This window comes from Phoenix dactylifera, chromosome 16, assembly GCF_009389715.1.
Source record: "Phoenix dactylifera cultivar Barhee BC4 chromosome 16, palm_55x_up_171113_PBpolish2nd_filt_p, whole genome shotgun sequence".
Lineage (NCBI taxonomy): Eukaryota > Viridiplantae > Streptophyta > Magnoliopsida > Arecales > Arecaceae > Phoenix > Phoenix dactylifera.
Window position 1 is genome coordinate 5396631 of NC_052407.1, and position 26994 is coordinate 5423624.

The 26994-nt window shown below is 41.7% G+C and overlaps 2 protein-coding genes and 1 long non-coding RNA gene across 3 annotated transcripts; 1 reads left to right on the plus strand and 2 right to left on the minus strand.

The window, feature by feature from the left end:
- Window positions 1-6344: 6344 nt before the first annotated feature.
- Window positions 6345-16068, minus strand: LOC103723077. The gene is made up of 3 exons (XM_008813884.4): window positions 15322-16068; window positions 10176-10363; window positions 6345-7261 (listed from the first exon to the last, which is right to left on the minus strand). The coding sequence occupies exons 1-3, from the start codon at window positions 15986-15988 to the stop codon at window positions 6548-6550; spliced, it is 1569 nt and encodes a 522-aa protein (XP_008812106.1). The 5' UTR covers window positions 15989-16068; the 3' UTR covers window positions 6345-6547.
- A 2145-nt stretch (window positions 16069-18213) lies between these two features.
- On the plus strand, window positions 18214-20012 carry LOC120104039. The gene is made up of 2 exons (XR_005506440.1): window positions 18214-18390; window positions 19740-20012. It is a non-coding gene; the product is annotated as an uncharacterized LOC120104039 (long non-coding RNA).
- Window positions 20013-22363: 2351 nt separating this feature from the next.
- Window positions 22364-23110, minus strand: LOC103723079 (pollen-specific leucine-rich repeat extensin-like protein 3). Its single transcript, XM_008813885.4, has one exon. The coding sequence runs from the start codon at window positions 23046-23048 to the stop codon at window positions 22575-22577; it is 474 nt and encodes a 157-aa protein (XP_008812107.1). The 5' UTR covers window positions 23049-23110; the 3' UTR covers window positions 22364-22574.
- Between the last annotated feature and the right edge of the window lie 3884 nt (window positions 23111-26994).

Here is a 26994-nt window from a genome sequence, read left to right on the forward strand (position 1 = left end):
ATGAGATTTATAAATGGATGACACAAAAGTCTTTTGCATGAAGGTTATACTGTCCCCAGTAGATTCCCTTTGAAATTATTCATAGGCATCATTCAGCTCTTTAAAATCTCCTGGAAACCATATTCTAGGGATCACTGCTCTAAATATCACCAAAAATCTCTATCCAAAAGGTACAACATCTTTTATGATACTATTAATACACTATCTAGTTTGTTTTTTTAATAAATTATAAAAAGTTTTATAAAATTAGAATTAAATTATAATTATATCGAATAGTATGAAAAAGACCTATGCTCACCCTTCTGAGATTTATTTTGTCTAACAAGTTAATCCATAATTTATCAAAATGTTAGTCAAACCCTTAATTTTAAATGGGACCAAATATCACATCAAAAAAAATTTAAAATAATCAAAATAATTTTACGTGACATAACCGCCATCCAAGAATATAAAAAAAAATGTATGCATCTTCTTTCCCATTCTAAAGCAATTTTGATTTTTCATATAAGATAACCGAACTCAGTAACACTATTAATTTAACCGGAACATAAGTGTAGGTTTTACAAATTATTAGGTATAAGTATAATAAATATAAATCTTAAAGGAATTTTTGTAATTTACTCTTTTTCATAAGTCCTTTTGTTAGAAAGTGCATTATTTTCCTTAATATCCCCCCTTAATACACTTCTCTAAGATTATCTCGAAGTCTTATCTTGGTTTCACCTTCATAAGGATATTATATCCATTTGCTCCTAACGTTATCAGGTGGCACTTGACTGCAACATGCTTCATTCTGTTATGAGGTTTTTTGAGAATTCCTGCGAAACTACTCTGCAATAAAATCTGAAGAAGCTTCAGTTTGAGAATCCTAGCCTAAACATGATTTCTTCCAAGCTTTCCACATCACTAAGGTAAAGATATCCAAACCAGCAAGTCAAGCGAAGAAGCTCTGCTGTGTGCTACTGGATTATTTACTATTAGTTTTGTTAATTCTTGTCTCAGAGATTTCTAATATGTTAGTCCTGTTGCTCCCCCTTGCCTTGAAATATCTTTTTCTAGCCAAATAGCTTAACATGCTGTGCCTGATGCTGCCACATCCTAAGCTTTGGCAAACAAACATGCAACTGTCCCTAGCTTCTTTTTTTGCTAATTTGATCCTCATGAGAAGTTACTAGTGCATTGTCTAAATGTACAATATGAATTACTCTCCACGTCAGCCATTTCTCCACACGAAACACTACATGTGTGCTTGATTAGCTCTTGATCTTATTCTTCTTGTCAAATTGGAGAGAGTATTATTTCGTATCGTATGACCCGAACTTGAGAAATTCTGCCTCAGGCCGGGAACTAGCAGAGCATTGCTGATATACCTCTCTCCTTCATTGGTCAGAACGAGGATCCTCACTTTGCCTTTTTGTCTCCAACAGTGCTTCTTTGCCGTTCTTGTTCTCATCTTTATTTTATTTTTATATTCTTTCTGGAGGAAATAGGGAGGTAGGTGACCACCCATCATTTATTCATAAGAAAATCTTATAGTTAAGCTACAGAGCCAAATTTTGACATATCTAAGGAGCCGCATGGCCAATATATCAATCAGCCAAGATGTTAGACATTATCGTTTTAGCTCTTGGCCATACTTTGCCAAACTCAGAGAGAAGGTTGTTGTGATCACAAAGACCGGACCAGTCCTTGAACAAATGCAATCTTTCTAGTGCAACAAAGGCGATCGAGCATCTCTTGTTAAGAAATAGTCGGACATTTCTCTCCTTCCAACACACCCAAGCAAAAGCAACAAACAACATAAGAGTTAGAGGTCACACCTTCTTTGGGAAGTTCCTCTTGAGCCAATTTATCCAAAGAAATTTGAGAAAAGCTTGGTGTGTTATTGCCTCCTCCAAAGGAGGTCGCCAAGGGCCTTTAGAAGGCTAGGAGAGCGATCCCCAGGTCGTGGGGTTTCTATGCAGTGGAGTCTCATGGGCTGTCGGGTGGAATTATTGTCACTTGGAGGCAAGGTTCATGTAGACTGGATATTTTTCATGTTTGTGACCAAGAGGTGATTATGGTGATCTCGGAGGGCACTAGCGCTCCTTGGGTTCTTGCTGCGGTGTATGCTAGTACGGACTTCAGGGAGAGACGGAGGCTTTAGGAGGAGGCATTGCAGTTGATTGATCAGGGCTACCCTATGTTGATGGCCGGTGATTTCAATTGTATTGTTGATCCTCAGGAGAAGATGGGAGGTAAGCCTTTCTCTTACGAGAGGAAGGTCAAGGAATTTCAGAATTTTTTGACCACAAATGGCTTGATTGACTTGGGATTCTCGAGCCCTAGGTTTACGTGGTGCAACAATCAGCAGGTAGGGCCAGAGTTTGGGAGAGACTTGACAGAGCCTGTGCGACAGCTGGGTGGGTCCAGAGCTTTCCGGATCACCGTGTAAGTCACTTGCTTAGGATTGCGTCCGATCACAGCCCTCTATTATTGAGTACAGATGCATATGTTCCAGTGCACCCTCTTTCAGATTCGAGAAGCTGTGGCTCTGTTATCCACGCTCTTGGGAGATGGTGAGGGAGGCATAGAGCATTCCAGTTAGGGGTGATGCTATGTATCAGGTGTCCCGCATATTGGAGTTGGTGAGGAGGAGGCTGAGGAGATGGAATTGAGAGGAGGTGGGTGATATTTTTAGGAGGATTGAGGAGTCAGAGGTGGCCATTGCCAGTTTACAGGCTCAGGAGGCTCGAGAGGGGGTTTGTTGGATGAGGAGGTCGGGGAGCTCAGATCACTATTGGTTTTGCATGATGCCCTCCTCAGACAGCAGGAGATATTCTGGAGATAGAAGGCGAGGGTACAGTGGATCATGGAGGGGGACAGAAATACCAGTTTTTTTTCACCAGGCGACAGTGATTAGGAGGCATCAGAACAGAATCAGAGTTATCAGGGATGAGGATGGGCAGCAATCAGAGGACCCGGATGTGATCCAGAGGATTTTGGTGAGTTTCTTTAGGGCTAGGTGGACAGAGCAGACCAAAGATGTAAACTTAGCAGATATCCCGCCGCCAGAGGTGGGGGTTACAGAGGAGCAGTCTATAGCTTTGATTAGGCCGGTATCGGAGCAGGAGATCAGGGAGGCAGTGTGGTCCCTTGGGGGGGACAAGGCTCCAGGGTCGGATGGGTTCCCACCTGTGTTCTTTCAGCGTTATTGGATGATAGTTGGGCGAGACGTGACAGAGGCTATACAACAGTTTTTTAGCACGGCGGTGATGGCGGCTGAGTGGCAGAGGACTTTCACCACCCTGATTTCGAAGCGGCAGGATGCTACGGAGCCGAGTCATTTTCGTCCGATTAGCCTCTGCACGACCTTGTACAAAGTGACGACGAAGATTCTTGCTGTCAGGTTGAGGGATGTTCTTCCTAGGCTCATTAGCCCGGAGCAGGGGGCTTTCTTGGAGGGGAGGAGTATATCGGATAATGTACTTATTGCTCAAGAGTTTATGTTTGATCTTGGTAGGGCTCCGATGAGGAGGAGCTTGATGGGGATCAAACTTGACATGAAGAGAGCCTATGATAGGATGAGGTGGGACTTTGTGCAGCAGTCTCTGCGGGGGTTTGGGGTTCATAAGACATGGATCAGGTGGGCTATGGGTTGTATTAGTACTCCTTTTTTTGCCATTCTGGTGAATAGCACGCCATCCCGATTCTTTACATCATTGGGGGGGGGGGGGGGGTTGCACCAGGGTTGCCCCCTTTCTCCACTACTATTCATTATATATGCGGATGCTCTGTCTAGTTCTCTACGGCAGGCAGTGGCCAGTCAGGAGTTGGAGGCTTACAGACCGGTGGAGGGGGCACCTGCGATTTCTCACTTGCTCTTTGCGGATGATTGCCTGCTTTTAGCCAGATCGTCTAGGCAGGCGGCCCAGACGATAGGTCGAATTCTTCGAGATTACCGTGCTGTGTCGGGTCAAGCGGTCAACCTGGCCAAGTCAGCTGTTACGTTTAGCCCGAGGACTAGACCGGCGCTGAAGCACTCTATATTGGAGGTCCTGGGAGTGGGTGAGCAGGTGGGCTTGATGACATATGTGGGAGTTCCACTATGTGGCCGGTGTCTGAGGATTAGGGACTGCATCTCCCTTGAGCTCAGCATCAGATGCAGGCTAGAGGGCTGGCAGATACACACATTTTCTATGATGGGTAGGATCACTCTGGTTTGCTCTGTGCTTACCTCAGTCCCTATTTATCTACCATCCCACGCCATTATTCCGGTGGCAGTTCTGAGGTCCCTTGAGCAAGTTTTTAGGGATTTTATCTGGGGAAGGAGCAGTGGTAGAGGCGGGATCCATCTGGTGGCTTGGAAGGTTGTATGTCAGTCGATCAATGCTGGAGGTTTGGGGGTGCAATCTTTGGTGGCGAGACGGGAGGTATTAGCGGCGAGGCATGCAGTTAGATTTGTGCTTGAGCCCGAGAGTATGTGGTCCTCACTGATGAGGGCCAAGTATGGTGCTTTGGTACCTGGGGGGCGAGCCGGGCGACACCACTCCCCGGTCTAGAGAGAGATGTGTGCTAGGGCTATGGTGGTGCTTCCGGAGATCAAATGGGCCATTGGTGATGGTCGCTCTATAGATGTGATGGAGGACAGTTGGGTGACCGAGTGGCCGATGTGCCGCATGCCGACCATGGTGGACTCTGCGAGATTAGCAGGGTGTAGGATTAGCGACTTACTGGACCCAGAGGGGGGTTTGGAGGGTGGGGATGATTCGGGAGGCGTTTGGGGAACAGCTGGCGGAGTTGGTTTTGGCCCTGCCAGTCCCTGCTGGGGGGAGTCTGATAGGTTACTTGGCGCAGGTGCGGGTCAGAGATCTTCACGCTTTGTTCAGCAAGGCGCCAGTTCGACAGATTGCAGGTGGCTGGATATAAAGGCTACGGATTCATCCCCGAGTGGCACTCTTCATCTGGAAGGTGGCTTGGGGCTGCCTCCCTGCTAGGAGTATGCTAGCCCAGTGTGGTATGCGGGTCCTTCAGTGCTGTGAGGCGTGTGGTGATACCGTGGAGACCACCGAGCATGTTCTTATGCAGTGTCCTAGGGCCCGAGAGATATGGAGGAGGTCTCCGGTCTCTCTACCTGACGCGGTGGCCTCAGCGCAGGATTTGTGCAGGTATTGAGAGACTCTATGCGTAGCCCTAGATCGGCGGTGGATGGGATTCTGAGAGCATACCTGTTCTATCACATTTGGCTGGACAGGAACGCTGGCATTTTTGAGGAGAGGCGGTCGCCTCCGAGGATGGTGGTGGATAGAGCGGCTCGACACGCGAGGGACGTTATTGAGGCTGCCACCGTGTTTTCTTCTAAGATGGCTAGGGACACCTAGGGCACTCTTCACGCTGTTTCAGCGCTACGCTTTGCCCTTGTTTCTTGGGTACCCCCACCCCTTGGCTATCTCAAAGTAAACTTCGATGGCAGCAAGTCAATGGATGGTGTGACTGGAGGGGTAGGATTTGTGATCAAGGATCACTGTGGTAGGATGCTTGCCGCAGGAGGGCGGCGTACACCAGGGCTTACTGTAGTTGGGGCGGAGCTGCGGGCTGCCTGGAAGGGTTTATCCTACGCCAGGCAGGTACCTGGCGTTGAACGGGTGTACCTTGCGGGAGACTCTGCGGTGGTGATCAACTGGATTCGGAGGGCGAACAGGTATGGTGATGGTCACCAGACTCGCAGGATGGCTCAGCTAATGAGCGGCTTTCAGGCAGTTCACGTATTTAGGGAGGCGAACAGGGCCGCAAACTGGGTCACCTTTTTTGTGGCCCGGAATGCCGGGAACTTTTTGTGGACGTCTGCTTCAGATGCTCCTGTTGCTTTGTTATCTTTTCTTTCCCGTGACGTGGCTAGTTGTACTCATATTAGACTTAAATGAATGAGTAGCCGTTTATTACACACACACACACACACACACACACAAAAAAAAAAAAAAGGAGGTCGCCAGGCACCAATCTGCCTGAAGTCTGCAAAATCAACTTGGAATGGAACATTCCAACTGATCAAGTATGTGAGGGTGTTTTTCTTCCCCTAAATCTGTAAGTTCCAAGGATGGATTTTGAACAAAAACTTCAGTGATAGACCGCAAAAAATTCAGCTCCAGTTTGGAAACACAGGATCACGCAGCAGAATACAATGCCAGTCATATAAATGAAGAATACGCCAGGTCTAATGAAATAAAAAAGAACAAAAAATAGCAACAATGGCACATAATGTATGCATTCAAGAAGTGGAGTGCTGGATCCCCTATCTGGTCAAAATCTTTCTTGACACCAAGATCAATACGTGCCTACATTTTATTCGAACAGAATGAGATCACTGATTATCACAAAAGAAACATGAGAGAGACTGAAAAACTATATGCAATTTGCAGCAGAAAGATCCACAAGACCCCAGAAAGGTCTTTATATACAGAACATCGGTCATAACCACATTACGACACAATAATAAATAGAACAGGGAGATTTAATAGACATAGAAGCCCATACCTCACAACACATACTCCAAAGAAATGATATTCCATCATTCCACATCAATATCTTCAACATCTAGCCAATCATTGGATTCCTTGGTTTGCAGGCAAGTGGAGTCATCAATCTTTGAAGAGGCCCCAGGGCCTAGCTGAACCCAGCCTCTAGAGTCCTCAGTTCGAGGATTGTTTGCATCAAGGGCCTTGGTGCTTGAAAGTGTGCCTCGATCATCATCATACTCCAGATCACTGAATGATACGTCTTCCTCATGTCCTAATGGGATAGCAGCACCCCCCGTGCCACCCATTTCACCCGTATCCTCTTCCAACCAGTCATCACCATCCTCTTCGTCCTTCTCAATCACGACTTTCGATGTCTCAGTAGGCAAATACTTCGTCTTACTTTGCACAGGTGGCTGTTCTTCAATGACAGACTTGTCAATAATTTTCACCTCAGTTGTTTGAACAGGGTGCTTTTCAGTCTCAACATCTGCCAAGGGATCAGAAGTGGGTTCTCCAAATGAGGGTGCAACAGGGTGCTTTTCAGTCTCAACATCCGCCAAGGGATCGGAAGTGGATTCTCCAAATGAGGGTGCTTTGGATGGTGCAGTTTCACTGATTATTTTTGATGGTCCTATGACATTGTCTTCAATTGGAACTGAAGCAGCATCCTCTTTCCTATATGATGTCTCCCTTCCAGACCTCTCAGATCCAGGCTTTGTCCGATTCTGTGGATCCTGTAACAACATTGATCTTGTTTCCATGATCTGCATGCAAACGAGACAATGAAACATGTTAACAATATCTATGTACAATAGCCACTCAAGTGAGATAGTTTAATGCAAGATCCATACTTAGCATAAAAATCAGAAAGATACATAAACATCCAAAATTAGCTCCAGCACCTTCACCCTCCTGCTCCAGTACCACACATCACCTCTCTACTTCTCATAACCCTTTATCGGGCCACTTAATTGTCAAGGGTTTGACCTGACCAATAGTGTCTATCTGATGACCTGGACAAACCACTCATCACAGAAGACAAATAGTCTAGTGGATGGTTTGCCACTGTGGCTAATTTGGTCATGTGAATAGATAAATCTTGGCCAATCCAGTGAGCAGGACAGAAGCAGATTTGTTCAACTTCTAGCTGGTCTGATTTTACAGTTCATGCTGGCTTTCATTACACTGATGTAAATACAATGGAGAATTTTATATTCTAATATCTACGCCTCATAACCCTCCAGCCCATCACCAGCACACCTAAAAGAGTCGCTTTTTCAGGCCACTTATTCTCAACGGTTTGACCTGGCCAATAGAGTCTCCCTGATGACCTGGAAAATCCACTCATGATAGAAGACAAACAGTTCAGTGAATGGTTTGACACTGGTTAATTTGGTTGTGATTAGATAAATCTTGGCCAATCCAATAAGCAGGACAGAAACACAGTGGTTCAACTTTTTATCTCGTTTAATTTTACAGTTCACACTGGCTTTCATTACACTGATTAAATACTATGGAAAATAGTATATTCTAATATCTTGATTCTTTTTTCACCTGAAACTCCTCACTGACATGAATCTGACCTATTTACAGCACTGTTCAACTGACATCAACCAAAAACCTTCTCATGCTTGACAAACATACAAACAAAGGAAAGAAAAGGGAAAAATATATCTGAGAGGAATTAAAAATAAATTCAAAATTAGATTCAGCATTAAATAAATGATAAGGAATTGTAATGAAATCCTTGAGCGCTCCAAGGGAAAAAAGTGATGAAAAGCAAAACAAACTTTGCTTGATCCACTTCAAGGGATGAGAGAGTGGGGCGGGCAAGAGAGAGAGGAGAGAGAGAGAGAGAGAGAGAGAGAGAGAGAGCATATTTCTAGATATCTAATATCAAGGGACCAAGCAGGGTCAAAGCTTGACAAATCATCAGCATTGAATAGAAAGGGACAAAGAGCAGGGGTTTCTGGAGGCAAGCATCATTTTAGAGAAAGAGGGTTTCCAGTCGTTCCAATGAGAAGATCTAAACAATATCTTGATCAACTTGAGCTGCCCTGCAAGTATAGTTGCTGGGATGATCCCACTTGGCAGTTAAAGATCAAAGCCTTCAAGTAATGACTGCTTAGTTGAATCCATACAACATAAAATTTCCAGCAGAAAGAATCGATTGAAACCCAATGCTCACACAAAGAACTATAAACTCAATCCACAATGGGTCCAAATTGGTTCGAGTGCAAATCCAAAATGGGTTCAAGTTGGTAAAGAGTAGAAAATTGCCAACCTTATATCATCATGAAAGAAATGATACAATGACTTACAATTGTATTACAAAAAATAAGCAGAAATTATGTTGAATAAGAAATCATATACTAAAAAAAATGTGCCTGTTTTTAGTATTTTGGTAACCCAGCACCAATAAAAACCAACCTGGTCTTAGCTTGGTTGGTGTGAACTGGGTCCAATATCAGTTGGCTCAGTTCTGGTTCCTGAAAAATGAGAACTGATCAGGATTGGTTAGGTTCCAGGTTGACTCCTAACTCACAGTACACCCTAACATGACCACCACTACTAATTTTCTCCAAAAGTAAACCTTAGCATGAAGTCCTTCTTAGAGTAGGTCTCTACCTCCACAAAAAAAAATAAAATGTGAACAAAAATAAAAGCACCTTATGACCAACTGGCCACTTTAAGAGTGTGCAATACGTGCTATATAGGTTCAATAAATGCAAATTTTGACAACTCAGCCGACAGGAATCATATATTCACTAAGATGCCCACCAGGTTTGGCTGAATTTATCAAGCAAGGGTACTTGACCCTCCTATCTCTCTTCGTTCCTTTTCTTTATTTTCCCTTCCAACAAGTGGCTTTCTCTTGAACTCAAAGCAAAAAACTTTTTCCTGTAATTTCATTTGTTCTTAACTTTGAATTGAGAGTTAAAATCTATTCATGTATAGATGACCCTGTCTCTCTAAGATGTTGTGAAGAAGAAATTTTATTAAGCTATTAATTGGAAGAAAAGCTTGATGAAATAGTAACTATTTTAATATATATATATATATATATATATATATATATATATTTCTTTTTCGATAGTAATCATATTAATTTGTGTATTAGACTTGCTCAATTATGTAGTGACCATGTTTGTCACTTATCTATCAGCAAAGTATGAGTTAGCATACTAAATTAATTCAACCAAGTCAAAATCATATAGCAGTGTTCCAGACATCTTTAGTTTCTAGCAAAAAAAATAATCTAGATCCAAAAGAAAAAACAGTTTTTTGGCATGGTCTGGTAGCTGAATATCTTTCTGCAATCTTGCAGATATTTCTATGCTGGAACATATCCACTGATAAAGGACAATATAGACAGTCACAATAGAGAGAATCAAGGCATGTTGCTAATGTTCATTTTGTTTGCTCTAACCAAGTATTTTGCACCATCACTGCGTATGACTGAATAAAATAAGCTATGATAAGTAAATGCTTTTCGTCAACAAAAAAAAAAATTCAACAAATCCCTCCAAGGTCATTCTCAAAAACCAAGAATACAATGCTGTGATGGTTTAATTCATATATCTATACAAAATGAATTGCAATTATTGTACTGAAAGTACCATAGGCTGAGAAGTAATTAAAAGAATCATGATAACAATGACAGACTAGGTGACCTACCTGAGGTGTTGACAAAAGTTCAGCGTCATGCTTATTGAGTCTAGAATGCAGAAGTACAAAATAGATTTTCCAAAAGCATCCTTCATTCATATGACTCGGGCAAAGCTCGATCCTCAAAGCAGCTAATCTGGGTGCAAGGCGTTCAATGGCCAGTGCATGCTCTTGTTGAGCATCTGACATTTCGAAATCTAAAAGAAGAATAAAGAAATACCTATAAAAAAATTCTTGCCACGAAGCAAAGATAAACCAAAACATACACTTGGCTGATCAATATTTATCTCTCACCAATACTATAGACTGATTATGTCAAAAATAACAGCACAATTATAATTTTCATACGTAACTGTATTCAAGTTGATAAAAATTGCAACTAACTAGAAGGCTTCCATCATGAATCATTAGTTAATCATTTAAGAACATGTATGAGTTGTAAATCGACGTAAATGGATTTGATGCACCAATGTTTGAAAAGAAAAGGGAGGCATAAAAGGTGGATGCATGTAGACTCTTGATAAGCTGAGGTTTAAAGCTCACAGATTTTCAATAAGGACTTAAAAGTTTATGAAAAATCATATGAAAATAATCATGGCAAATAAGCAGGTATTGCACCAGGATTCAATACCAATTCTAACAAGACTTACACATCTGGTATGCCAGATGTCAAATATCATTATGATTAAACTAAATGTTCATGCTTGGCATTTGGCACAAGATCGCTCATAATCTTTTTTTTCAAAGAAAAAAGATCAATCCCATTTTTTTCCAAATCTATCAAACAACCAATCCAATTGATGTGTATGCCTCCTACATAAACATAGCCATATGGTGCAAGGTGTGTCTACCTTGCATGAGTGTCCCTATGTGATGTATATGTCATGTATTTCATAGTCCCAACCATGAGGGTGAAAGCTTTTATGTATTTATTTATTTTTTGTGCTTGGGGGTTGTGGGAGACAGACAGGGGGCCTAGCGGTGCTTAGGGGCGAATCTCAAATAAGCCTTTTGAAAGAATGCAATAGGTTGTATTAGAATTTATCAAAATTTATCGAACTTCTATGCAAACATAATTAAATTGAGCGAGAAGATCTATGAAATAAAAAAAGTGGTTCAGTCACGAATATGCCATTGCCGCCTCATTGTTATCTAAGCTTTTACATCTTGACTCTCTGCACTGATCTTTGACTCCCTTGTCTTCTTTTGTTCTCCTTTTTGATCCAAATAACTATCCAATGTTTCATGGAGATTTCTTATATCTATCTACAAACATCTTCAATAGACAATCTTTTAAGAAGGACAAAAATGTAAATTGGTTGCATTGAGCACTTCATGAGAAAGAACTGCAAGTATCTTAGAAGGATTAAATTCAATGAAAAGGTTAAGCAAACATGAATTCAGTAAGGCAACTAAACATGAGCAATGACTGTAACAATGTTCTTCCCATTTATTTAATTGCCAGAGGGAACTCTATAATTAAATGTTCTTCTTACTTATAAAAGGATATCACAATTAAAACTAGAAAGGTAAACATCAGATGATAATTTCCTTAACTTAAAAAAAATTACAGATCAGTAAGAGTTTCAAATACATGGTGAATCATTCGCAAAGCAGGTTATTTAAGACAGGTTAAACAATTCTATATATTAGCAACCCATTCCCTGCAACAATTGTTCGTAAAGGACTTAAAAAATCAAAAGAATTAAAAAGAAAATGCTCCAATTAGTTATTCATTATATACACATGCCAGTACATATATAGGCACAAATATGTAAGATTTACGCATTCCCCTTTCTCATTTATTAGAAAGCTTGTAATTCCTGGACACAAGGCAGACCAAATCAAATGTTTGAGAATCATTGCTAAATTGCCAATTCAAAAGAATAATTGAAGTCATTCAAAACAATACAAGCATTGCAGAATTTAGATATCACAAAACTTTCAGCTAGTTATTGTAACAACGCAGGACCTCTCACAAAATGGCTAGCTAGAAGTTGTTTAGTTTTCTTAGCTAAGTATCCAAGATCTCCTCAGCACACAATCAATGTAGGACTAAAGACATATCCACACGGATCTCCACTTACCCACCCCACCCCCCACCCCCCAAAAAAAAAAAAAAACCTAGTATCATTGCCATAGTAAGGATTACTAATAACATGATTTCCCATAGTCAAACTCAAAAAGAGCCTATGTTGCAACATCCCCTAGTCCACATAGGTCATTGGCCAGGTCACTCAGATACCATTTTTAACAACCCAAGATCTCACCGAAAAAGGCTAATTGGAAGGTACTATTTGGGTTCCTTGTCCCTAAATAAATACTTAAGATCTCTCCGGTGCACAACCAATGTGGGACTAAACACAACCACACGAATCCTCACACACTTTTCTTGTTTAAGTTATAATATCCTCGCCAGGCTAAGATCCCAAATCCAATCAAATCCACTTGTAAACAACACCAATTATAAACATTATGATTGGCCCATGATTAGTATCCAAAAAGCCCGTGCTACAATGTTCCTAGTCCACATGGGCCATGGGCAAATTCGTTTTAATATCATTTTTAACGAGCCAAGACCTTTAGCCAAAAAGACTAACCGAAAGGTGTTATTTGAGTTTATGGACCCTATATAACTACTAAAGATCTTCCTAGCGCATAATTGATGTGGGAGTAAATACATGCGCACAAAGATCCTCACGATTATTAAAGGAAAAAAAAAGAAGCAATGGCATCACCATATTCTAAATACTTGATATAGCTTTTCAATGATTCTTTTTCAGCACCACAACATTATTTCGAGAGGAGCACCCACAAAATTAATAACTTCTCATCACACACAAGAAAATATGTTTAGTGTGCCCTAATCAAAGTTCCCTTCCACCCCTTCAAACCACCATGAAAGGAAGGATGCAAATGGGCCAATTTACGGGCCAAATTTTACATTGTTTAGGTTTTGTTGTTTGGATGCCCTATCGAAAATTTTGGAAAAGCTTAGCGAAAGCCCAAGCGTAGACCATTTGCATAACCCCTGGTAAAAGAGCAAGGATGACTCAGTGCCAAGTCAAGAGCACAAGAAAATTTATGTTCAATAGAATGGATGATCTTGAGGGTGTCTTCTATAGCAAGCAAAGCTTCATGGTTCAGAATTTGGACTAGAACAGCCCATGCTAAAAAGCATTCAAAATCTAAAGGAGATGTTACCTAAGATTGAGGTGTTTCTAGCAACTCAATTTCATGGGAAGAAAAGAGGACTCATGCTTTAGTTTGTGGAGAAACTTGCTTCTATACACTATTCTAGTTAAAGAAATGATCCTCCATAAACATTAGGAATTATGCTGGTAGCGTAACTTGTAGTTGAGAAATAAGGTTTTTAGTAAGATGGAGAAAGAAAAACCATAAAATCTCTAAACGTAACTTTGGTTAAATTATTTCAAGTGCCTATTTATTACTAGGCTCATTAGGTCGAAGACTTCAGTTTGTCAGAAGCAATGTTACTGGGACACTATTTTGGGTTTATTGACATATTAGACACTAGGGCACTTGAACACTTGGGACACTTGGGACACTTGGGACACTTCATGACAATTTTTAGCACTTCATATCATTAATCTTGATGCCGTTATTATTACATGTCTATTTTCCGCACTTATATAAAGACTTTATCAAACTTCATGAATTTAAGTGGCACATATCTAGCTCATAATTCATTATAAGCATACACCAATACCTAGTTACACTTGAGATATATGAATGTCCCCATGTCCAATTTTAAAAGATTCTAGTGTCGAATTCTTTTCGACACTTGGATACTTGACACTCATGTTACAAGTCCACATAACATTGCTCAGAAGCATCCAATATTCCAACACAATCAAAAGGCTCAAAAGGTCCCATAGTTTCTAGCCATTTACTCATCATCACATCAGAGAGAGAGAGAGAGAGAGAGAAAGAGAGAGAGCTCTTATAATGTGAATATGATTAGGTATAAAGAACACTAAAGAACCTGAAAGCGGAATGAAATTCTAAATCTCCTGGCAAAGCAAGTTCCTCCTACATGAATATGCAAAGAATATTTCTCAACTTTTAATTGAATACGTCCACAGCAATGCTACTCCTATTTCACCTAGATACAAGCAAGTGCTAGATAGCACAAGGGCATTAATCCCTTCTGAAAGCCATATTAGAAAATGAAACCCCAACCAACATGAGCATAACATCTAGTGTTGCCAATCCATACAAGCAATACATATCTCCTACAAGGGCTATTGATCTTAAGGTTCGTGTATCTTTAAACCACGGTCAGTGGAACCATTCCGAATTGCCCGATTCGCAGCATACCGAGCCGTATCGACGGCAGACCGGAACGGTTCCGGCAATCAAAACAAGAAATTAGTGACGGAGAGGGAGATGGAGAAGGAAAGAGAGAAAAGAGAGAGCGAGGAAGGCAAAGAGAGGGAGAGGAAGGTAGAGGCCGACCAGTAGAGGGCTAGAGAGCCGTGCGGAGGGGCAAAGGAGGGGATCCACCATCGGACAGAAGTCCTTGCTTTAAACAGAATCCAGAGATGTCTGGTGTTTCTCTTAAATCACAGCATTGCACAAGGTCCCTATTAAACTAATCTGCCAATTTCAACAAATGCCACCTAACTTAAGATTCCACTTCACAGAAGAACACCAGTTTGAGGCTTTAATTTTATCTTGATTAACATAGGAATCTTAAAGATGGATGTTAACATATGTTTTTTTGGGAAAAGTCATGTTTAAATAGTCATAAGGAGAAAAAAGGCATATTAAAGAGTATTGAGTTAGTTGACCAGGATTCGCGCCAGTGGGAAATAACACCATGAACACAACCTCATAGACATTCTAGATTAAATATCGGCAAGGTATTGAGTCAGGAAGGGGGTACAACAAGAGCAAAAATCAAATTGGATCATTCCTAATTTCAAAATGTAAGTTAGGGAAAACATAGAATTGGAATCTTGGTCATAACTAAGCTCAGAGAAGAAAATTTGGTTCAACTAGATTCATGCCAATGTGAACTAATGCCATGTAATTAACTCAAAGACATCCAAGCTTAATTATCCACAGAACCATAACATTGGATAGGACTGATATGTCCAAATATCAAGAAATAGATTGGGGGAAAGCATACCATCGGAACCCTCGTCATCATGAAACAATGGGAAATCCAACCACGTCTCCGGATGCATCGAGATATTCCTCGCAAATGCCAAGACCTCCTCGGTAATACCCACAGCGCCAACCTCAAAATTCTCTTCCTCCTCATCCTCCCCCTCCTCCTCCTCCTCCTCAGCCCCAAACGGCAGCAAAGTAGACGCAATCTTGGAGATCTCCGTCACCGCCTTGGCATTCGACAGCATCGAGATCCCGCTCCTGAACTTCCCGCTGATCTCGGCAAAATCGCTCCGGATTCCGGCGATCCTCGGAGACTCCGCCGCCTCAGCCTCACCGGAGTACCCGGAGGCCGCCGGATCGGAGAAATCGGAACTCCGGCCGCCATCGGAGGGCGAGGAATCCGTCCCTGGAGCGTTGGGGTTCGGGGAATCCGGCGGCGGGGCGAGGAAGGAGGCTACGCCCCAGAATTGGCGTGTTAGGGTTTTGGTGAGCTCGGAGAGGTCCTCTTTGACACCCCTCGTCGGGGTTCCAGGCTCCATGGGGCGGTCCTCGTCGGATTCCGCTTCTTTGGACGGGGACTCTCGGGACGATCTCTCAGCCTTCTCCTTTCTCTTCTCCTCATCGTCACCGTCGCCATGATCGGAGCTCAGCGAGCTCACGAGAGACCTCGCCAGCCATGACATCTTCGTCTTCCTCCTCCCCTTCGTTTTCTTCGATACGGGGAAGGGAAGCCTTGGCCGAGGGGCGTGTGGACTGTGGAGATATTCATACCGCCGTTGCGGTGGATGCGAAACGTGGTTTACGCGTCTGCTTGCGTAAACATTTATATGCGTATGAGGTTGTCTGCCGTCCGGTTTGTTCAGTTAACGCATCCCGTCCGTTGGAATAGCATCAATCTTAGCGCATGAGTTGGGGCGTCATTATGGATGGGAAAACGCGCCCCGCATGGGACGTTTTATGCGGTTCTTTAGAAGATAATGCTGTTCCTCCGGCGATGGATGGATTGGAGCGTGGGCAAACTACATAAGATCAGCACAGAGTGGGCGCTGTGATGTACCACAACCACCGATCTCCCAACTTCGGAAGATCATGACCTTCTGATCGGCCGAACCAAGTTGCATGATGATCTGCGCTGTGATATATGCGGTCTCAATTGGGTAACCGTGAAGACGGTAAAGTAATATAATATTAGTAAGCCGCAGGTTGTGTTGTCTTATGACCCAATCCGATCCGTTTTGGAGGTTCTGTTGGACCGAGTTGGGTCTTAAAATTAGACTCGTTTTATTTTTTGGGCCAGATCTGCATTTACTAAATTCAGACTCAATCTGATTCGACTCGATCCGTTTGAAATTTGGATAAATTTGGATTTTTAATCCTACGACCCGATCCGATCTGATCCGAATCCATAAACTTATTTGGGCCTGCGGAATGCAATCTTCTATCGAATCGGATCTGAGTTCAAAATTAAAAACCGAACAATCAAATTGGGTCGGAGTGATCCGACCCGATTCGACTCATTTGCACTCCTAAATATATATTTAGGATGTGACATGTAATTTGTGTGCATTACAATTGGTGTCGCTCATCTTGTTCTCTTCTACAGGGGGTATAAAATTCCAAAATTATGTAAAAAAATATTATTTAAATTTTAAGTATGAAGTGGATGGAGTCACATCTTAAGCGTTGCCTTATGTATAGAATTAGTTTCTTGCATTTAGTACAGCCATCTCCATATCACTTTACTGTAAAATAATATGTGTTTTGCAAACTTGATCTAAAATTGGACAAGATTTTCCTTTTGGGAATTTAGAATCGAACCAATTGCTAAATAATATAGAAAGAAACCATCCATCTAGTAGTTCCAAGTTAGCAGCAAATTATACAAGGACTAAAACATGTGCAATCTCTGTACAATCCTTGCTAATATAGGAGCATTTGAGTAATTAGATGCTAAACAATGAAGCATTAATTGATTTTTCTCCCTCCGTATTTCATATAAAGACTACAACTTCCCTGCATTATTAGTTATAGGCTTGTTATTATGAGCAACTGGCAAATTTTTAGTTAGGCAGCTCCAAAAGACTTTCTTCGGCAAATATCCCATATGGAGACTGCAAGAGCTTGCAATCTCTAAATATAGTTTGCTAATGTCAGCACCTAGAAGGTTAATATGGGAATCCAGAAAATAATCTTTTTCTTGACATAGTTGATTTGAAAAAAGTGTAAATAGATAATGGTCTCCATAAGAGACTCAAGAAAACTGTAAAAAGAGTTATAAGTTTATTTTGGAACTAAATATATATTATTTTCTTTAGGGCATGTTTAGATAATCCTATGCAATAAGCTGAGTTAGGTCTATATTTGCATAAAAGCTATCGGAGTGGACTAGTCCGAATTCTATAAAAAGGAAAAATATCTCATCAGATTTTTTTTTTTTTACTGTGAGAATGGGTTGGAAGAGGCAAGGTCAACGTGGACTAGACTAGACCTAATTTTTTGTAATACTAAAAGTTCTGTTTCAATTCAAAAATTTAATATGATTTTTCAAATAAGTTTTTATTATAATTGATATAGAGACTACAAGCAAAATTTGCAGTTTTCAAATGGAACCTGCAAATGCAAAGATTTATAGAAACAAGTCCTTATTATAGTTGACATAGAGACTACAAGCAAAGTAAGCCATCTTCGCATGGAACTTGCTAAAGCAAAGATTTTTTGAATCAATAAGCAAATTTTTTTTGATAGTTTAAACCGTAAGTGATTTGCACTCTCTATTGTAAAATTGAAGAGAGATCTAATGTAACTTGCAGGATTTGTGGCCAAACGCATGGATTGGTTGGTACAAAGTGCCAAATCAGCAGTTTGGGCGTACGGCGCCTTGAAGCATTTCCATGAAACTGGTTGCTTGGGGAGCCATGTGTAATAAAGTGAGACTTTAAAATAATATTCTCGTTAAGTTGCCAAATAGTTGGGCTCCATACGATAATTTCTTGGTCCCCTCTTCTTACAATGCATCTCCTAGGCCTCTTTTCACAAATTCCAGAGCCGTCTCCATGGGTTACTGCTTCGCTTCTACTCGACACAGGTAACCGATCCAAAAATTCAAGCTCTTCTGAGTCCCACTATATGTGTTATCTTGTTGCTATTGCTCTTCCTGGAAGCTAGATTCTGTTTTATCTTCTCCCTTTTAATCCAATTTTCCCGAATTCTTTGAACGTCTTTGGTAGTGTTTTCAAAGATTTCAGGATTTCTATGCAAGATTGAGACAGCCATTCGTAGATTCATTGATTTCTGTGTTCATCTGTCTTTCTACAGTACATTTTAAATTGCTCATGTGAATCTTGAGTAAGAACCATGGTAGATCTCTAAAGCTGTGTCTGTTACTTTTGGCTGTCTTCATGCTTCCTAGCCCCTATATTGAAACTTTAGCTGTTAAAAATAATTTCTTGATTAACAAAATTTGGTCAATTGTGCTATTCTCCAGTCCCATTTTCCAAATAACCTCCAACTTGCATACCATTTGTTTGTTTGTTTGCTGACTACTTAGAATGTTCCTTATTTTTTTCTTTCCTTCTTTCTTCTTCTTCTTCTTTTTATTTGTGTGTGCATAGGGAATGATTTTATGTAAAAGGTTATGAACTATATAAATCTGATATTAGGATGGTGGCATGAACCAGTGGATCACATAAATCCAGATCAGGCTTGTTGGTGGAGCAATAGTAACAGCTAGATTAATTACTTTCTCGAGGTGCATTTGGATGTTTTGCAGGGTCATGGGGCTTTGTGCTTTTGCGTATATCTTAATATTACAATATAAGTTTTTGCACAACTTTGTGTTTGGTTATGTATTAAAAATTCATAAAACACCTAAAATTGCTATATCGGGGGTTTTTGTTTTGATTAGAATCTTTCCATGTTGATGAATTTCCCCTCCCTATCATTTTATGTTCCTCTATCCTGTACCTCTAGTTCATCCTCAGCTGGGGTCCATCCCAAACAAAAGCCAATGCAAAACTTGGTTATAATCTAACGCATATACTGGTTTCTTGCAATTAAACTTGCATTCGATTGAAACAATTTTCTCAATCACAATGACAATGGGAAATTGACCGTTCATGATAAATAAAATTTCTACCTTCTAGTTGAAAGTGTTTCATATAGGTGGTTATTCATGAGGTAGTGACACTCTGGTACAGAGCACCTGAAATCCTACTTGGATCTCAGCATTACTCCATGCCTGTTGATGTGTGGTCAGTTGCATTGTTGCTGAAATGGTGAATCAGAAACCATTTTTCCCAGAAGATTCCGAGATTGATGAATTGTTTAAAATATTCAGGTGTCTTTATTAAATTCATGCTTATTGGCATATGTTACTCCTGGTCTAATACCTAACAGACTGATTTTTGTTATTTTTGTTGCATTATACTTTTGAAGAGTACTCAACACCCCAAATGGAGAAACTTGGCCAGGAGTCTTCTTTCCTCAAGTGTCCTCCTAAGTGTGAAAATTGATGTTGCTTTCCTATGCTGACTAAAATTTCTTCTTCTAACGAGCATTATGAAATCATAGAAGATATGTATGTTTAGTTTTTAGAGAACATACATGTTTGTTGGTCTACCTTGGGGCGTGGGCCATCTTGTCCTATGGTCAGATATTATAACATTTGCAACTTGCAAAATTGATTGGATTGGCCTTTCTAAGTTTTAATCTGCTTCTGCTTTGCATGCCTAGTAGGATCTGGCAACAGTGGTCCCAAATCTCAAACCTGCTAGAATTGATCAACCCTCTGTAAGTCATGCTGTCTTTTGTGAACTGATATGATAATATTTCAAGGAAACTAACTGACACATAAATACAAGCAGAAGTTGTGTTTGCCATTTGATAATTGCCAGCCTTAAATATAAGTCAGTTTCTCAGATGCCAAAGCATACGATCACATCGGAGAATTCATGGCAGTCCAAATGGGGCCATCGACTTCAATAGCCCTCAAGTGTAGCAATTGAACAAGATTTTTGAGGAGTGCACCACCTTATTCACTATAGTATAAAATCCTGACCGGATGGCTAATATAGGTGGTTATGATACATGATATTTTGATCAGATAGGAAAATATTGACTGCAGCACTTAGGCCATCCTTTTGACTTTGTTCTTGTGCATAATAAGTGAATAGTGGGTATGTATAATATCAATTTTCGAATTGCTGTGTTTGTCTTATGGATGGTTACATAGCAGAGACACCATACACTTGAAAGTGTGGAAATCATATTTAGGCAGACTATGATGATTTGTTGAATTATCTATTGACAAACAATCTTGTAGGAAGTTGGTGATGCCGCATACTGTCTCAATACTGCACCTATTATTTGACAATTCTTGGCAGGTGAGGGTGGATTGCAGATAAAACATTTTCATAATAGCTAATAGTTTTAACTAACGTCGCTAGGGAATCTGTTCGTCGTAAAAGCAATAGTGGTTTTGCCCACAGTGTGATTCACATACCAGCTTAGCATTGCAAGATGTAAGATGGTTATTTAAAGTTACTGTACTGTTTTTTTCTAGAAGACCAAGTTATTATGTTCCTTTCATTTGTCAATTTGCTCTGAATTTGAGAAGTTGCTTATCCTGAGGTTTTGTGAAGGTTAGATGAGATGAGCTTTTACAGAATTATTTTTAAAAACAATCAGTCACCTGACCAGAGAAAAGTAATTGATTACTTGGAAGATTAGTCAGACTTACTAATCAAGGATTGGCATAACTAATTTTTTGTATTGAGTGGATTTGATCCAATTGCATGACTTTATGTCTCTTGCAATATATGTCAGTGCAGAAGAGGATTACAAAGGATGTGACCTATACAGCTTGCTGAAGCAAAGGATGCTTTGCTTCGAAGAGTACTAGTTATCCTGCTTGCTTCATCTTTATTACTTGTCATTGTCGACGATATAGTTGCTTCTTAGAAAAGCTTCAATGACAGCGGTTTCTCTGCACCAAGTTATAATATAGATGATATATCTATGGGCAGACATTATTCAAGATAAAAAATTGGTGCCAAATTACAGACAAGGATGGTTTTGAGCATGCAACCAGAATTAATTCAAATAGTGAAAAATGATGATTCTTAGGGCACAACTCTGCAACTTGGATAGGAACAACTTAAATTATTTATGTTCTTTGTGTGAGATGTCACTGTCCATTGAAACCATTTTAGCAATTAAAATACTCAAGCAGGAGAATAAGACTGCATTGAGAAAACAAAAGAGCAGATAAAGGAGCAAAGTCTTCAGGAAACGTGGCATTCGATCATAGAATGTTTTATTTTGCAAATCATAAAACTGATCCAAATTGTCATGGAAAACCATCGTCGCTGAAAATTTCTTTGTTTGAACTGTTCATTATGCCAAATGCCAACCTTGAGGAAACTTCTCAGTTTATAATTCTGATTTTGGTGGATTCGTATTTCCCTGTGATCCCAAAGTCTAGGTCACCTAAGTTTCAGAAAGCCTGCAATTTTGCTTGATGGAACAAACCAAGAAAACCTTCATGGCTTGTGGGTGCATTTTCTGTGAAACATCATGACCAACAACGCTGCAAGCTTGGGCTGAGATGAGCTTCTCCCGCACTTTGTCTCAGTGATTTGCTGAATAGCTTGCTAAGCAACCATCCTAATCTACTAGTAGTAGTTCCTGTCTCCAATTTTCTTATAAATTCTTATCAACCAAAAACACTTGGTTTAACAGATTTACTTCCTTACAATAGCCTGCCCTTCAAATTTCTTAGTGATTTATGCTTTTCAGTAATCTGTGTATCCATCACTTCTATTGTGAACCATCAAAACCCACACAAACTCATTGGCAAATGAACCTAGGGAGACCTAAGATATTTTTCAGTTGTTTTGACTCTCTTCTCATACTTGTCTGTTAAGTTTCTAACAAAATTATTTAACTTGGACACATCATGTCTAAAAAATAACAATCAAGAAGATGGGTTCTATGATTATTGGCTGAGTGCTGATTCCTTGTGAAATAATCACATCCGGTGTGAATGCTATAATCAGTAATTATGTTGAACACCAGTAAAAAGTCCTTGGGGCTTCTTTTTTATTCATCCCTTCTGCAACATACATCCACTTCTAGTAGAGGGAGAAATTAAAAAGAAAAAAAAAGAATAAACATATGCGGGCTGACAGAGAGACAGAACAAGGCCTCTGCTCAAAGAGGGACAGTTGAATTCCTGAACTAATTAACAAAAAGAAACGTAGTCTCCAATGCTCAAAGCACAGTACCACTGCTCTGCTCCAGCATCGCAATGGATCCCGGGCTCAGTAGAGGAAACGAACACCATGCTGGATACGGCGAAGGCGAGAAAAGCCCCGCGAGCCCGGTCGGAGACTGGTAGCCGGAAACAGCCTTCTGCTCCATTGGCTTTAGGGACTCTATTGAAAAGTAGTTACGATTGTCGAAGACAGGCGGTGGCGGTGGCGGTGGCGGAGGCAGGGGATTTCTGGGGGCCAACAGGAGCGGCGGAGGTGGTCGTGCCGTGTCTTTGAGAGGCCTCGGGGTGGACTGCGGTGCACCGGTGAGCTTCTGCACCAGCTGGCGGAAGTCTCGGGGGTCGACTCGGTACACCTTGGGCGGCACCGGGTGGTCGGGCTTCTTCCACGGCTTCGCCGGTGGCCTTTGCACCGAGTGGAGCGCAGCCTGGAAGGGTGGCGTCTTGGCCTGCTTTTCCGTAGCCCCTGGCATATCTAGAGAAAGAGAAAGTGAGTATTGAGTTCTCCTTGGCCGGCTACTTTCTCACCTGTTCTCTTGCTTTAAAAGGGTCGATATGTGAGAGGTGGAACTGCGGCATGGGACCGCGGTCACGTCATCGTGGCGGCTCTTTGGACGAGCACTTGGAGCTACTAGTCAAAAGGAGGGGGCTGAGAGATGATGTGGTGGCTTGGTAGTTAGGCATGGCGTGACGTTTTATTTTTACTAGTTTTTCCATTGACGCATACGTGTCACCGTCTCTAGCTGCTCGCGGGCAAGCTGCTGGGTGCGGCGTTACCTGGAATGAGCTTACCGGGGCTGCTCGTGGGCGAGTCATCGTCTCGTGGAATGTACAAGGGGGGGACCCACAAAGGCGGCGGACGATCTAGAAACATGGAATGGACGGCACCGATTAGGCGATTATGTGGGGCCTATGTTGCGTGATCACGTGATTTTCGTGGGTCTGCATCTGGATACATCCATGGCATTCCCAATTTGGACTAGTAATAGGTTGCATTGTGCCTTCCAATAGCTTTCTTGTATCATTTGACAAGCGCAAGCCCTCCTAAATTCGGTGATGCAGCTGACCCAGACACCGAGCTGCAACCTTTCAATGGATAACTCTTCTAGAAAAACTTAAGAGAGAGATTGAATGAAAGCGTAGCCTGTCTAGCTGTGCTGATTGTTTCGTAGATTTGGTTTCAAATTAGAATTTCTACTTAGAGAGAGAAAGAGAAGATCCTTTCTCTTCCTCCTCTCCACACACCCTTTCCTAGCGACAGTAGGCTCCTTACCAAGTTCCACTTCCTCCACGTCCGGCCTCTGGCTCCGGGTTTACGGTCCAATCAAACTCATCTCCGAGCCTCCTCACCCTCTTCCTCTTTTGAGCGGACCCAATCGACGACAATGAAACGATGATGCTAACATCTTTTGCCTGCTTCTGCACCTCCTCTTCCTTGGACTCGGATTCAGAGGAGTCGGAATGGAGCGAGGCTAGATACTGGGGCTCATGGCTGGAGAACCTTTACTTGGTCGCCGGGGTTGGGTTTGGCCTAAACAGGTTCGGATCGTAAACAGGTTGACATGTTTAACCTGTTTATTAATTGGGTTGGATATATATTTTAGATGTCTGATCCATTTAACCCATTTAGGTCGTAATTTGATCTGCCGCTATCCATCTCGATCAGATGATTTATAATCAGCAGGATCCTCACAAACCCTAGCTCTTTTATATTTTCCTAGTCCACTCTTCTTTTGCCATCTCTCGTCGATCACCGAATGGCGGAGCTCTCGGAGACGAACGCGTGCGCGCCCTTGACGGAGCAGGGCCGCGGGATCTTGATCTCCGGCGACCCCAAGACCAACTCCATCGTCTACACCAACTGCCGGTTGGTGATCATCTGCTGCCTTGATGCCCCCCTGGAGGCATCCATCTATGGCGAGCACAGCTCCTAGGCCACCGTTGCCCGTTTCTTCCCCAATGGCGAGTGGGTTGCCTTTGCCGACCTCTCCGACACTGTCCGGATCTGCGGCCGCCATAGCGACCGTGTCCTCAAGAACGAGTTCCGCATCCTCTCCGGCCGCATCGACGATCTCCAGTGGTCCCCCGACGACCTCTGGATCCTCCAAGGCATGAGGACGAGAACGACGCCCAGGGTGCACAGCGGCACCGGTAGCCAAAGACTCCAAGACAAGCGATCCACCCCCCCCCCCCCCCCCCCCCTCTCCTTTCTTCTTGCTTCTTCTTTGTATTCTTGATATATAATCCTTCATTTCATGCCCAGTTTTGGCATTTCTTTAGGGTAACTTCTCCATTTTCATGGTTTTTGATTTCTAATTTGATTCTGGTGCTCGATGGTGATTTATTTGATTCTTTTTTTCATCTGATTTCCAGAGAAGGTTTTCTTGTGCGGCTGTGCTAGTTTCTTGATTTTTTGTCTGATGTCTTTTTTTTAACTTTTGTGTTCAGTAGCGATCTTGGTGTCTAATTTTGTGATCATTTAGATGTGAACCTCATTCTATCGGATTAATTAAAACTCTTGGAGGTTTTGATCATCTATTTTCATCTTTAGAATTGGTTTTATGCTAATTTCAGTAGATTCGGCTAAGGTGGCTTTCGAATTATTTTTTTATAGGCTAAACAAGTTAAATAGGTCGGGTCGGGTTGGGCAAATATGTTACCTATTTATTAAACAGGTTAAACGGGTCAAGTCGGGTTACCTATTTATTAAACATGATAGGTTCAGGTTGTAATTCCTAACCTGTTTAATAAATAGGTCGGGTTCAGATTTATGATTTTCTGACCCGACCTGCATATGACCCGATCCGTTTATATCCGATCCGACCCGATTGCCACCCCTAGCTACTACTATTTCTTCAAAGATTGGAGAAAGAGAGAGACAATAGGAGAAAAAATGGTGAGAGATGGTGGGACGATTGGTTATTTTTTATTGATGAGAAATTACGGAACGGCGGAAAGGTTTGGCGCCATAAGTTTGGCGATAAAGCGGTAAGAGAGTAATTACCCCAAAAAAAAGTAGCAAGAGATTCGGCGCGAGGCGATTCAAAAACCAAATGACATGCACGGACGAAGGCGGAGGAGCGTGGATGGATCGCGACTCTTAACTCAAGTACCCTTGTAGCTTACGGGCCTAACAAGTTTTTCGAGTTCGGGTCGGCTCGGGTCATAAGATTGGAAACCCAAGGTTCTCCTAAAAATCAAATGGATCGGGTCGGATCGGGTCCGAATTTAGTAAACCCAAATCCGATCTGAAAAATTAAATGGGTCCAATCTTAGAATCCGACCAGCCCCACAGGTTCTTTAACATGGGTTGGCTCAAGTCTAAGCGAGTTGGGTTGGATTGGGTCACGAGACAACCCAACCCATTTGCATCCTTAGCTGGAGACGAGCTGAGTGGCTGGTTGAGGCGTCCGGCGCTGATCTCCTCTAGGGACAACTTGTAGAAAGTCTGTTTGCCATAAAGTTTCCGTCGAAAAAACTTCCGATGCCTAAGTCATAATAAGGAGGCAACAATATGTAAGGGAGAAAATTTCAGCAAGATGTGGTTATGATATCGCGTAGTGCGTGTTATTACATACCTGAGATCTTTCGGTTTGCCCTTTTATATAGGGGAGTTGGTTTTGTCGTTACCTAGGTTAGTCTACATCAGTGGTCAGGTGGCAGCCAAAATTACGACCTCGGCGTGGGCGGCGTATAGTACTAACCGCACACCGAAGAAGAGTTGTTGCAACGGCTAGTCACTGTCACGAAGACTGATTGCTAGGACCATCCGTTCTTATCGGCATGTGTCGATTGGTTCCTTGGTCGGAGCCAGAGCTGTTCACTTCGGTCGGTTGGCTCTTCGGCTGGGGCTGAAGTTGTCTACCTCAGTTTATACCGAGATTGTCGAGGTCAATTTAGTCCGACATCGAGGTGTCCAATATTTCTTCTATCATGTAGGCTTAAAAATATTCGAGGGAATGCTCCTTGTTATTGAGCTCAATATTTGCAAGCTTTTTCTATCCCCAAAAAAGGGCCAATCGAGCATAAGCGTTGCCAAGAACCATCAAATTTTGACGGAGTTACAGGCACGGGTAGCATGCGTTAGTTTAATTGGTTTAAGCAAGATTTCTGCAATTCAGGCATGATGTGGGGTGGCGCGGTATCTTGACAGTCCCATTGTGATTGAAACATATGCTAATTAGTACTTTCGCAAGTTATCTCACCTCCATTCTTGATAAGTAACTGGAACTAAGAAATAAACAAAATAACGATGTAATGGGGAAAAAAGACTACTTCTACATAGCGACTTTTATTTAGTTTATTAATAAAATATACCGAGGTTTGAACTAATTGCATAACCTAACTCTCTATATTCATTTTGATACATATTTTTGACTGAAAACAAGTTATTTTGACGCACGTTTGGGTGGTTGTTGG

What these genes read in the sequence shown, in the direction of transcription:
- LOC103723079 (XM_008813885.4), bottom strand. Translation starts at nt 23,048, where the DNA reads ATGCCAGGGGCTACGGAAAAGCAGGCCAAGACGCCACCCTTCCAGGCT.
- LOC103723077 (XM_008813884.4), bottom strand. Translation starts at nt 15,988, where the DNA reads ATGTCATGGCTGGCGAGGTCTCTCGTGAGCTCGCTGAGCTCCGATCAT. An exon ending in TGATGACGAGGGTTCCGATG is followed by an intron (nt 10,364 to 15,321) that starts GTATGCTTTCCC and finishes TTCTTCTTTTAG; the next exon opens with ATTTCGAAATGTCAGATGCT. An exon ending in AACTTTTGTCAACACCTCAG is followed by an intron (nt 7,262 to 10,175) that starts GTAGGTCACCTA and finishes GTTTGCATGCAG; the next exon opens with ATCATGGAAACAAGATCAAT.